General features: G+C 40.4%; 1 protein-coding gene across 1 annotated transcript; it reads left to right on the top strand.

The window, feature by feature from the left end:
* The first annotated feature begins 1,722 nt into the window (after positions 1–1,722).
* On the top strand, positions 1,723–13,064 carry LOC102442836 (olfactory receptor-like protein DTMT). Its single transcript, XM_006105124.2, has 2 exons — positions 1,723–2,221; positions 12,118–13,064. Exons 1-2 carry the CDS (start codon positions 1,723–1,725, stop codon positions 13,062–13,064), a joined length of 1,446 nt encoding a protein of 481 aa, XP_006105186.2.
* Positions 13,065–13,343: the final 279 nt, after the last annotated feature.

Here is a 13,343-nt window from a genome sequence, read left to right as displayed (position 1 = left end):
GATTATCTATCTATCTACATATCTATCCATCTAGCTATATAGCTCTATTACTTTATCATTTACATTAATGGCAAGAGTAGTGAATCTGTGGTACCCTAACATTTTCCAAGGGCACAAGATCACATTCATAAATTCTATAATAAAGTGTCATATCCAGTGTTAAATGCTTGAGGCTAGAGACTTCTTGCTCTGGGAAAATTTAGTAGATGTAGTGGCTCTTACTTAAAAGGACTCCTGCTACCTGTAAAGTTGGATACATGTCTCAGCCTCAGTCAGTCATGAGCAGACATGGCCTTTTCTGTATGGATCTTACAGTCTAGTAAGGATCAGGTATAAACCAATAATTCAATGGCTTTGAGGGCTATGGGAGCCTGCACAGTGTGATGTGAAACACAGCAGTGGTTCTCATCTGGTCTGGGAGGCAGGAAAGGTTTAGCTGAGTAAGTGACATGTACTATACCTGGAGGGTAAGTAAGGGCTAGCCAGGTGAAGAGAGAGCAGGGGGAGGAAAATGTTAAGCAAGAGGAACAGTAAGTGCAAAAGGCTGGAGGCAAGAAGTTGTGACATTGAGGTTCAGCATTGCTAAAGAGAAGAATGTGAGTGCAATTGGGGGGCCAGACAAAATTGTGGTGGCAGAAAGGGTCACTTCTTAATTTAAATATATTCGACATAAAATATCATATTAGTTTCAGGTGTACAATATAGTGATTTGACATTTATATACCTTACAATGTGATCACCACACTACCTCTAGTTAAGCATCTGTCACCATGCACAGTTATCCCAATATCATTGGCTATATTCTCTTTTACTGGATGGGTGAAAAAGATGAAGCATTATTTGAAAGGAATGTTGCCTTTATCTTAAGAACAATGAGGATCCATTGTTCTTAGGGACAGTAGGGAGCATGATGATCAGATTTTCATCTTAGAGTGCCACAGTGAGACTATATCAATAATATAAATGAGGCACGAGGTCAGTTGGTGTACGGTCGTGAAAGTGGAGATAAGGAATGGATGAATGAGAATTAAGTGGCAGAATCTATCAGACTTGTTGAAGGAGTCGATGTTGATGATGAGAGAAAGGTGGAAATGAAAGAAAATCCTCAGGTTTATGGCTAAATATCCTGGAACTCTTTTAATGAGATGTGGTAAATCAGAAGAGGTGGAGAGTGGAAGACGAGCAAGGTAAGGTCATGATTTTCTTTTGGGATCTACTGAGCTTAAAATGCTGTGATACAGCCAAGGAAGGAAATCATTAAGCAGCTGTGTATACTCATAGATTAAAGAGACATGTACATCTGAAGTTTAAATGGTAATGGAAGCCTTTGAAGTAGAACAATGTTTAGGAAAAATCCCTGAGAGAACATCATCATGTAAGATTTTGACTGAGCAGGAGACAATTATAGTTACTGAGGCTGTCTGGCCCTGCAGGTATGAAGAAAACTGATACATTATGTGTCTTAGAAGCTAATGAGTGGGTGTTTCAGAAAGGTTAGAACATTATTATGTATTAAAGCAAAGTAAAAAAAATTGAGTCATTTTTAATAAGAGTTTCTGATTATAGAGATTTGAAATCTAGAGATTGTAGTGATGGTGAAAAGGTGATGTAAAGTATTTTTGTAGAATACCTACAACATCACGTATCATAGAAATGTGTTCATTTTTAAATTCGGGTGTTAATGGACACTATTATTTCTTCCTAAAGATACTGGAGACAGATATGACAGGAAGGAATCAAACGGCCGTCACAGAGTTCCTCCTCCAGGGCCTGCCCATCGAGTCAGAGCGGAAAAACCTGTTCTATGCCCTGTTCCTGGTCATGTATGTTACCACCGTCCTGGGGAACCTCCTCATCATTTTCCTGATTCGCCTGGACTCTCAGCTCCACACGCCCATGTATTTGTTTCTCAGTAACTTGTCCTTCTCTGACCTCTGCTTCTCCTCTGTCACAATGCCCAAGTTGCTGCACAACATGCAGAGCCAAGTCCCCTCCATCCCCTACGCAGGCTGCCTGACCCAAATGTACTTCTTCATGCTTTTTGGAGACCTGGAGAGCTTCTTCCTTGTGGCCATGGCCTATGACCGCTATGTGGCCATCTGCTTCCCCCTGCACTACACCACCATCATGAGCCCCAGGCTCTGTCTCTCCCTGGTGGCGCTGTCCTGGGCGCTGACCACTTTGGATGCCATGTTACACACTCTGCTCATGGCCAGGTTGTGTTTTTGTGCCGACAATGTGATTCCGCACTTTTTCTGTGACATGTCTGCTCTGCTGAAGCTATCCTGCTCTGACACTCAAGTCAATGAGTTGGTGATATTTATCATGGGAGGGCTTATTCTTGTTATCCCGTTCCTACTTATCATCCTGTCCTATGCACGAATTGTGTTGTCCATCCTGAAGGTCCCTTCTGCTAGAGGTATTTACAAAGCCTTCTCCACTTGTGGCTCCCACCTGGCTGTGGTGTCACTGTTCTATGGTACAGTTATTGGCCTATATTTATGCCCATCAACTGATAATTCTACTTTGAAGGATATGGTCATGGCTATGATGTACGCTATCGTGACACCCATGCTGAATCCCTTCATCTACAGCCTGAGGAACAGAGACATGAAGGGAGCCCTGGGAAAAGTGTTTTTCAAAAAGAAAACTTCTTTTTCTGTATGATGGTAAAACTTAGTATTTTTGCATACTTTTATTCAGTAGACATATTAAATTTAATAATGGGGTAATAATCCACACTTACTTTTTTAGTGTTGATGTTTTTAAAAGAAATTACATTCTAAACAATTATACAGTAAGTAAAAGAGATGATGAGGAAGTGCATAGTTGAACTCAGAAACAGGATCTCAGTGACTTGTTAGCAAAGTCTTCCTTTTTATTATTGCAGGTGATCCTGAAGAAGCATTATTTAAAAACTTTGAACTGATCTATGTGTCTCCAGTTATTAAAGCAATAATTTATCATGTGTTTTTTAACCAAAACTCTGCTTTAAAAATATTTGTTCTCCCAAGTCAATATTGAATAATACACAAACTTCTCACTCTCTTGATTACCTCTGCTACACTGGACTTTTTTGTTGTTGACTATAAATTCTTAACATATGTCTTCCTCAGCAAGTGTTCACAGTACTCTCTCTTAGGATAGATTTTGCTGTGTGGCAGTGATTTTGAGTTGTTGTCTGTTCATTTTCATTTGTTTCCAGCAAGTTTTTTTTATTTCTTTCTTGATCTTGCTTGTAACCCATTCATTGTTTAATAACATGCTATTTAGCCTCCATGTGTTTGAATGTTTTGGGGTGTTTTTACTGTAGTTGATTTCTAATTTCACTCCACTGTAATCTGAGAAGATGCTTGATATGATTTCAATCTTCTTGAACTTGTAGAGACTAATTTTGTGTCCTAATATGTGTTTGATCTTTGTGAATGATCCAGGTGCATTTGAGAAGAATGTACATTCTGCCACGTTGGGGTGAAATGTTCTATAAATGTCAATTAATTCTATCTGATTCAGTGTTTCCTTTAGAGTCACTGTTTACTTGTTAAATTAAAACATTTTTTTCTTTATTGATTAAGGTACTACATATATGTCCTTATTGCCCCATTGCCCCTTCCACCTCCCCACTCATGCCCTCACCCCCTGTTGTCTGTGTTTATTGGTTAGGCTTATATGCATGCATACAAGTTCTTTTGTTGATTTCTCCCCCTTACCCCCACCCTCCCCTACCTTTTCTCTGAGGTTTGTTAAGTTTTTGTCTGGAAACTCTATCCAGTGAAGTCAGTGGGGTGTTAAAGTCCTCTATTATTACTGTATTGTTGTTGATCTCTCTTTTAAAATCCTCTACAATTTTTTTATATACTTAGGTGCTCCTATATTGGATGCATATATGTTTACCAGGGTTATATCCTCTGGTTGGATCTATCCTTTAATATTATGTAGTGACCTTTGTTGTCTCTTGTGATGACCTTCATTTTGAAGTCTACTTTTCAGAAATGAGTATTGCTACTCCAGCTTTTTTTTCTTTTTCATTTATTATAGAATTTTTTTTCCATCCCTTCATTCTCATCTTGTGCATGTCTTTAGTTCTGTGATGGGTCTCTTGTAGAGAAAATATAGTTGGGTCATGTGTTTGTATCCATTCAGCTACCCTATGCCTTTTTTATTGGAGCATTTAATCCATTTACATTTAGGGTTATTATTGATAGGTACTTACTTATTTATTGCCATTTTAATTCTACTAGAGGCACTCAGGGGGTCCCTCAGCCCGGCCTGCTCCTTCTTGCAGTCTGGGAGCCCACGGGGGATGTCTGACTGATAGTTTAGTCCTGCTCTTCATGGGAAGCAGGCCTAAGCTGCAGTCAGATATTCTTAGCACTGCTAAGGAGCGGGAGAGGCTTCTGCCACCACCACTGCACTCGCAGCCGTCAGCCTGGCTTGTAGCTGAGCAGAGCTCCCCCTGTGGGAGCACACTGACCACCAGGAGGCAGCTCCTGCATTGAGCATCTGCCCCCTGGTGTTTAGTGCATGTCATAGAGACTGGTCATTCCTGGTCATGCACCATTTGGGTCAATTTGCATATTACCCTTTTATTATATAGGATATGCCTAGATTTTTCTCTGTTTTTCTTCTCATTACAGCAGTCCCTTTAGCATTCCTTATAATGCAGGCTTGGTGGTGATGTAATCCTTTAACCTTTTCTTTTTGTCTTGGAAGCTCTTTATTTGACTATCTTTTTTGAATGGTAGCCTTGCGGAGGGAGGGAGGAGTAATTTTGGTTTCAGATCCTTGCTTTCCATCACCTTGAGTACTTCATGCCATTCCCTTCTGGCCTGATGAGAAATCAGGTGTCAGCCTTATGGGAGTTCCTTTGTAGGTAACAGTTTGATTTTCTCTTGCTACCTTTAAGGTTCTCTCTTTGTTTTTAATTTTTGGCATTTTAATTATGATGTGTCTGGGCGTGGGCCTGTTTGGGTTCTTCTTTTTTGGAGTTTCTCTGTGCGTCCAGAACTTGTGTGACTTTTTCCTTTACCAGGTTAGGGAAGTTTTCTGCCATTATTTCTTTAAACACGTTCTCTATCCCCCTTTCCCTTTCTGCCTCTTCTGGCACACCTGCTATCTTAATATTCTTACATTTCACATCGTCCCACAGTTCCCTTAAAGTGTCCTCCTATTTTTTAATTGTTTTTTTTTCTTTTTGGTTCTCTGATTGAGTGATTTTATCAACTGTGTTTTCTAATTCACTGATTCAATCCTCAGCTTTCTCTAATCTGCTGTGTATTCCTTCCAATGGGTTCGTTATTTGTGTTATGTCATTCTGTTTTTTTCCATATTTACTATATCTTTTTTCATGTTGTTGAGCATCTTTACCATCATTATTCTGAACTCTGTTTCAGACAAATTTCTTATCTCTGCTTTATTTATCTCTTCTTCTAGAGAATTCTCTTGTTCTTTCATTTGAAATGTTCTTTCATTTGGGGGTTGTTTCTTTGTCTCCTCATTTTGGTTGTCTGTTTGGGTTTGTGACTATATATTAGGTAGATCCTCTGCACCTCTCAATCTTTAGTGCAGGACAGTGTCAAACTCTGTGTTTTACTAATTAGATCAGGCAAAGACTCAAAGCCTCCAGAGACAGCCTCTGCCTATAGACCAGTGATGGCGAATGTATGACACGCGTGTCAGAGGTGACACGCAAACTCATTTTTTTGGTTGATTTTTCTTTGTTAAATGGCATTTAAATATATGAAATAAATATCAAAAATATAAGTCTTTGTTTTACTATGGTTGCAAATATCAAAAAATTTCTATATGTGACACGGCACCAGAGTTAAGTTAGGGTTTTTTCAAAATGCTGGCATGCCAAGCTCAAAAGGTTTGCCATCACTGCTATTGACTGATAGGATTCCAACTGGGATGGCTCCAGGCAATCGTCTTCAAGTGTGGCAATCCTCTTCAAGTGTGGCGAGAGTTTTTTCAACAGTTGCTTCTGCCTGGAGGCTAATTGTTATTTTTATTTTCTTAAGTACCTCAGGGCAATGTGTTTTCCAATAGGGTGGGTCAGCTGTCTCCCCCCAGACAAGGTAAATGTCTGTGTGGGAAAGATGTCCTCTGCTGTGTGAGGGAATGACTGAGCCCAGGAAATTGGGGGTGTCTGCATTCCGAGCTCTAACCCCCTAGTCCCCAATCCTGGCTTCTGCCCACACAACTCCAGCACATTCCACACTCCCTCTCAGAGCATGGAGATGGGGGTGGAGGGAGGGTTGGAGGGGACTCCCCAGGGAATTTTGTGTGTTGGCCCTTTAAGAGGGATCCTGAATTTTCCACTGTCATTCCCTGGCAGACAGCAACCCTGCTGCTTTTCACAGACAGATGTTATGTGGGTACCCTTCTCAGTTGTGGTGCTCTCTGGTGGGGGTCCAACTTGGGGATTAGATCCCAGAGTACTTAGTGGCAACCCCCCACAGCTGAGATATCTCTCTGAAACTTCAATTGGTTCTGTGGGTGCTCAGCCAGCCCTTTTGTGCCTCCGCCCCTCCTACCAGTCTCTATGCAGTCTCCACTTTTGGTCCTCGGACATCAGGGTTCTCTCCTCCGAGTCTTCCATTGATTATTCAGGAAAATTTTCTGTATTTTAGTTGTAATTCCAGTTTGTTCCTGGGAGCATGTCTGTGCAGCATCCACTTACTTCTGCCATCATTTTAAACTCTCCCATATATTAAGTTTTTATTCTGTATGTAAATAAAGAAATATTAACACATTATAATTTATATTACTATCAACTAGTAATGAAGATGTAGAAAGTGAAGAAACACTTTAAAGTACCATTTATTATAGCACTAAATAATTAAATACTTAGCTATAAATCTTACACAATATGTGCAAAGATTTATATCTTGACACTCTCAAAACACTGATTAAAGAAATCACAGATGATCTGAAGAAATGGATAAATATAATGGGAGATATTGGAAGATTCAATACTATTGTTAAGATATGGCCATTTCTGAAACTAATCTAGAGAATCCACACAATTCCATTAGAATTCCAATGGGGGGTATAAATAGACAATCTGATTACAAAATTTATATGTAAAGGAAAGAAACTAAAAAAACAAAGTTGATTTTGGAAACAAAGTAGGAGGACTCATATTTCCCTGGTTTCCAGATGTACTATTAAATTAAAATCATCAGGAAATTGTGGTATTAGAGAAAAGATAGAAATATAGATAGGTATAGAGAGACGATAGAATAGCTTATAGAGTCCAGAAATAGATCCACTCATGTATAATCCATTGATCACTGACAAAAATCTAAAGACAATTCAATGGGAAATAGTATTTTTAACCATTAGTACTTGAGAGATTGAATTTCCATATGCAAAAAAGAATCAAAATCTATAGCTCACACTCTATACAATTCACTCAACATGGGGCAGATACCTAAATATTTTTATGTGAACTTAGGGAGTTTCCCCAGGACATCCTGTGTCATGGAGTCAGAGAAGTTCGAGAGCAGGAAGTCTGGAGCGTGTAGAGCATAAATGAGGTGAACTGGTTTTAGGTTGCATCCTCTACAGCTAGTTGAAGTCAGTGCAGAGTTGGTTACTGCACTTGTGGCTGGAAGAAGAGATGAGGCTGAGAGAATTAAAAATGGCACACAAGAAGTGTTTCATATAGTTCTCAAGGGGAAAGTGCTTATAACAATGGTTTCATTGATTGAGAAGTTGAGCCTACCATCTGGACTTTTTGAAGTTCTTATGTGAACCAATAGACAAAGAGCAATATTGCTATTCTGCTTAGGGTGGCAATATTTATTACAGATGGAAAACTAGGATGCTTTACACAACTGGACCAGAGAAGACCGTGTCTGAAATACTGTGAAATTCTTTTGTTATAGCTCAGTATTGTCATGTCTAATAATGAATTTTATGAAGATTATAGCAAACCAATAAAAGCAGAATCAATGAGGATGCAGGTATCCCAGAAATGAAGGTCTGCATAACATCACGATGTAAAGAACCCTATCCAGCTGAGATGATGGTCAAGGAGAACATGAAATGGGTGGTGAAAGAAGAAATTATAAGTCAACTATGGTCTTGTGATCAATTGCAACAAAGGGAAGATGTGGAGACTAGGAGTTAATCTGACACACTTGTAGAGTAGTAGAGATAATGATACTGGCCAGTGTATTAAGGTTTTCTTAAAGAAGTAAGGAGATGCAAGTTCCTCAATGGGATTAAAACCAGTTTTCCTTTTCAATCTTGGATTGAAGAAGATTGAACATGATCTGGGAGAGTTTATCTTTTCTCTTACTCTAAGTTTTCCACATACTTACATACGCTTGGGTCATAGAGATCTAATAGGTGTTAGCTGCTGATATATCTCTCCCCCTAGGTATGCTTATGAGGACTTGGGGTATAGTGAGAGATTCTACCACCTGAGAATCTTTCCAAAATATGTATCTTTCATGGCATTTTGCTCAAAGAACATTGATTGCTTCTAATGTCCACCAGGTAAAGCCTCCTACACTCCTAAGATATTTTAGGAAATTCACACTCTGGTCCCTGCTAGTTGGCTTCTCCAACCATTTTCCTTCACCTCTGAAAATGTAGGCTCCAGCCCCACACGCCTAATGTCCATTAAACAGATAGTGTTTAATCGTCCATACACGAGCTTCTCTCCAAAGTATATAATCCCGGACGTTGGGCATAATTTAATGCTGGTGGGTCTTGATCCAGCATCTAGACAGGTTCTGGAATCTGGAGAAGGCTGTGCATAGATTAAATAGGAGTCCAGAGATGAAATATAATTTTGAAAGGCATTTGGGGGTCAGAGGAGCCTATTTTAAAGGAAACTGAGATCTCTTTGTCTCAGGACATGGTTTTTATTAACACAAATTGTCCTGAGGCGAGGTGGAGATATACACTTCAAAAGGTCAGGATTTAGTATACAGAGTCCATTGTCAGATTTGGGGGAATTAGCCTAAGGCTGTTCAGGTGTTTGGCCAGTAGGAGGCAATAACATGTAGATTAAGATGCCCTGAGCTGTCTGGCAGCAAACAATCAATTTAATGTATCCCATTCAGGTTTGGGGAAATGCCATCAGCCATTCCCAGATTCAGCCCTGCTGTCATGCTGGAATTGGCTTCCAGCAAGTATAGTCATGTGTAATCAGTGACTATAACCAGTCACTGTTCCAGGACTCTGAGATCATGGTCCTAGAACCATCCTGGATAATTACTTTGACTTTAATGAGTTCCTCCAGGATCTAGATTCCTCTGGGATCCAGGGCCCTTTGGTGTAGGGTTGTGTAGAATAGGAGATGTGAGAAGGGATGTTGCAGGCACAGGTGATGACTACAGAGGCTGTTACTTGACATGGCTTAGTGTATAAAGGGGAGCAGAATCTCAGACAAGGGTCCAGAAATCACCCTTAGACAGACTAAGTTGGGCAGGAGATGAATGAGCTGGTCTCTTGGGTCCCTTCTAACAGGATGGTCTTGCTTTCTCAGGTTGTGTGATGTTCTGCTGTGGTATTTTCAGGTATGATGACCCTCCTCTTCTCCACCTCTCAGCCTCCAAGACTTCCCCAAATCCTAAAACATTTTGTTGAATGTCCACCAGTTATGATCTTTTTTATTAATAATAGCGTCCATAACTATTACTTCCTATGTAATGTATTCCACAGTGTAATACAATTTTAATGTAATGATAGCTTTTAATGCAATAGCTCTAGCCCTTGCTATATTTTGGAGGACCTTGAGTTTGAAAAACCTTGGCATAGGACCCTTCTCTAAATTTCTCTTAGGGAGACCAGTGATCTTTATTTTCAATAGCATCATAGTTACTAGTACCTGCAGTTCACTGTGTCGTTAGTGGACAAGGATGGGCATCATCAGAATGCTAATTTACAAAGTAGCTGCTTTCCTCCTGAGTCAGAATCAGTGTTTTCCTTGAACTCCAGGTGATTTGCATGGACATTCATTTCGGAAGCACTCCCCTCAGAGATTTTTATGTGCATTCCAGGCTGAGCACTACTGACTTAGTGGGTGAAGAAGATGAGAGGCTTATTGCATTATCGGTGGTAGCATCTGCGAGTTCTGTTTCCTATTTGTCATCTCCAGCACACTATTGGCACAAGAGTCAGGTGCCACTAATTTACTTGAGAAACAAAATTCAGAGAAACCAGGTGTGTGATTCACCTGATGTTCCCCCCCTGTACTGTCAGTGCATAGTGTTAAAGTGTAAAATCTATCTATGTGGCTGGATCAAACAGCATCAAATGGTGGAAATCCCAGCAACTGGAGCTTCCCACATCTTTTAGTCCTTCCCCTCTGCTTTCTTTGTCTGCTCTGAGGCACAATAATGTGTCTTAGTCATGGTGCTCCAGAGAGATAAGACCAAAAGGGGATTATCTATCTATCTACATATCTATCCATCTTGCTATATAGCTCTATTACCTTTATCATTTACATTAATGGCAAGAGTAGAGAATCTGTGGTACCCTAACATTTTCCAAGGGCACAAGATCACATTCATAAATTCTATAATAAAGTGTCATATCCACTGTTAAATGCTTGAGGCTAGAGACTTCTTGCTCTGGGAAAATTTAGTAGATGTAGTGGCTCTTACTTAAAAGGACTCCTGCTACCTGTAAAGTTGGATACATGTCTCAGCCTCAGTCAGTCATGAGCAGACATGGCCTTTTCTGTATGGATCTTACCGTCTAGTAAGGATCAGGTACAAACCAATAATTCAATGGCTTTGAGGGCTATGGGAGCCTGCACAGTGTGATGTGAAACAGCAGTGGTTCTCATCTGGTCTGGGAGGCAGGAAAGGTTTAGCTGAGTAAGTGACATGTAATATACCTGGAGGGTATGTAAGGGCTAGTCAGGTGAAGAGAGAGCAGGGGGAGGAAAATGTTAAGCAAGAGGAACAGTAAGTGCAAAAGGCTGGAGGCAAGAAGTTGTGACATTGAGGTCCCGCATTGCTAAAGAGAAGAATGTGAGTGCAATTGGGGGGCCAGACAAAACTGTGGTGGCAGAAAGGGTCACTTCTTAATTTAAATATATTTGACATAAAATATTATATTAGTTTCAGGTGTACAATATAGTGATTTGACATTTATATACCTTACAATGTGATCACCACACTACCTCTAGTTAAGCATCTGTCACCATGCACGGTTATCCCAGTATCATTGGCTATATTCTCCTTTACTGGATGGGTGAAAAAGATGAAGCATTATTTGAATGGAATGTTGCCTTTATCTTAAGAACAATGAGGATCCATTGTTCTTAGGGACAGTAGGGAGCATGATGATCAGATTTTCATCTTAGAGTGCCACAGTGAAACTGTTTCAATAGTATAAATAAGGCATGAGGTCAGTTGGTGTAGGGTCGTGAAAGTTGAGATAAGAATGGATGAATGAGAATTAAGTGGCAGAATCTGTCAGACTTGTTGAAGGAGTGGATGTTGATGATGAGGGAAAGGTGGGAATGAAAGAAATCCTCAGGTTTATGGCTGGAGATTTAGGAACTCTTTTAATGAGATGAGGTAAATCAGAAGAGGTGGAGAGTGGAAGAGGAGCAAGGTAAGGTCATGATTTTCTTTTGGGATCTACTGAGCTTAAAATGCTGTGATACAGCCAAGGAAGGAAATCATTAAGCAACTGTTATACTCATAGATTAGAGAGACATATACATCTGAAGTTTAAATGGTAATCGAAGTCTTTGAAGTAGAAGAGTGTTTAAGAAAAAGCCCTGAGGGAACATCATCATGTAAGATTTTGACTGAGCAGGAGACAATTATAGTTACTGAGGCTGTTTGGTCCGGCAGGTATGAGGAAAACTGAAACGTTATGTGTCTTAGTAGCTAATGGATGAGAGAATTTCAGAAAGGTTAGAACATTATTATGTGTTAAAACAAAGTAAAAAAAGAGTCATTTTTAATAAGAGTTTCTGATTATAGAGATTTGAAATCTAGAGATTGTAGTGATGGTGAAAAGGTGATGTAAAGTATTTTTGTAGAGTACCTACAACATCATGTATCATAGAAATGTGTTCATTTTTAAATTCGGGTGTTAATGGACACTATTATTTCTTCCTAAAGATACTGGAGACAGATATGACAGGAAGGAACCAAACTGCCGTCACAGAGTTCCTCCTCCAGGGCCTGCCCATCCAGTCAGAGCAGAAAAGCCTGTTCTATGCCCTGTTCCTGGTCATGTATGTTACCACCGTCCTGGGGAACCTCCTCATCATTTTCCTGATTCGCCTGGACTCTCAGCTCCACACGCCCATGTATTTGTTTCTCAGTAACTTGTCCTTCTCTGACCTCTGCTTCTCCTCTGTCACAATGCCCAAGTTGCTGCACAACATGCAGAGCCAAGTCCCATCCATCCCCTATGCAGGCTGCCTGACCCAGATGTACTTCTTCCTATTTTTTGGAGACCTGGAGAGCTTCCTCCTTGTGGCCATGGCCTATGACCGCTATGTGGCCATCTGCTTCCCCCTGCACTACACCACCATCATGAGCCCCAGGCTCTGTCTCTCCCTGGTGGCGCTGTCCTGGGGGCTGACCACGTTGCATGCCATGTTACACACTCTGCTCATGGCCAGGTTGTGTTTTTGTGCCGACAATGTGATTCCTCACTTTTTCTGTGACATGTCTGCTCTGCTGAAGCTGTCCTGCTCTGACACGCGAGTTAATGACTTGGTGATATTTACCATCGGAGGACTCATTGTTGTCATCCCGTTCCTACTCATCATCCTGTCCTATGCACGAATTGTTTCATCCATCTTCAAGGTCCCTTCTGCTAGAGGTATGCGCAAGGCCTTCTCCACCTGTGGCTCCCACCTGGCTGTGGTGTCACTGTTCTTTGGGGCAATTATTGCTCTTTATTTATGCCCATCAGCTGATAATTCTACTGTGAAGGAGATGGTCATGGCTATGATGTATACTGTGGTGACGCCCATGCTGAACCCGTTCATCTACAGCCTGAGGAACAGAGACATGAAGGGAGCCCTGGGAAGAGTCTTTTGTAGAAAGATAACTCCCTTTTCTGTATGATGATAAAGCTTAGTATTTTCGAATAATTTTATCCAGGAGACAAATTCATATTAAAAACCCATGGACACAGACCATAATGGGGTGAAGGACTGGGGATGGGAAGGAAGTGGGGAGCAGGGGAGTTAATGGAGGAGAAAGAGGGACACCTGTAATACTTTAAACAATAAAGATAAATTAAAAAGGAATAGATCTTTTTTGTAAAAAAATATTGTGATATTAACCTACTCTTTTTTTTTTTTTAGAATTGATGTTTTTAAAAGAAATGACATTCTTAACAAT

Source organism: Myotis lucifugus, unplaced genomic scaffold (genome assembly GCF_000147115.1).
Source record: "Myotis lucifugus unplaced genomic scaffold, Myoluc2.0 scaffold_639, whole genome shotgun sequence".
NCBI lineage: Eukaryota > Metazoa > Chordata > Mammalia > Chiroptera > Vespertilionidae > Myotis > Myotis lucifugus.
The sequence above is the reverse complement of the archived record's forward strand: the minus strand, read 5'-3'. Positions and strand labels throughout refer to the sequence as shown.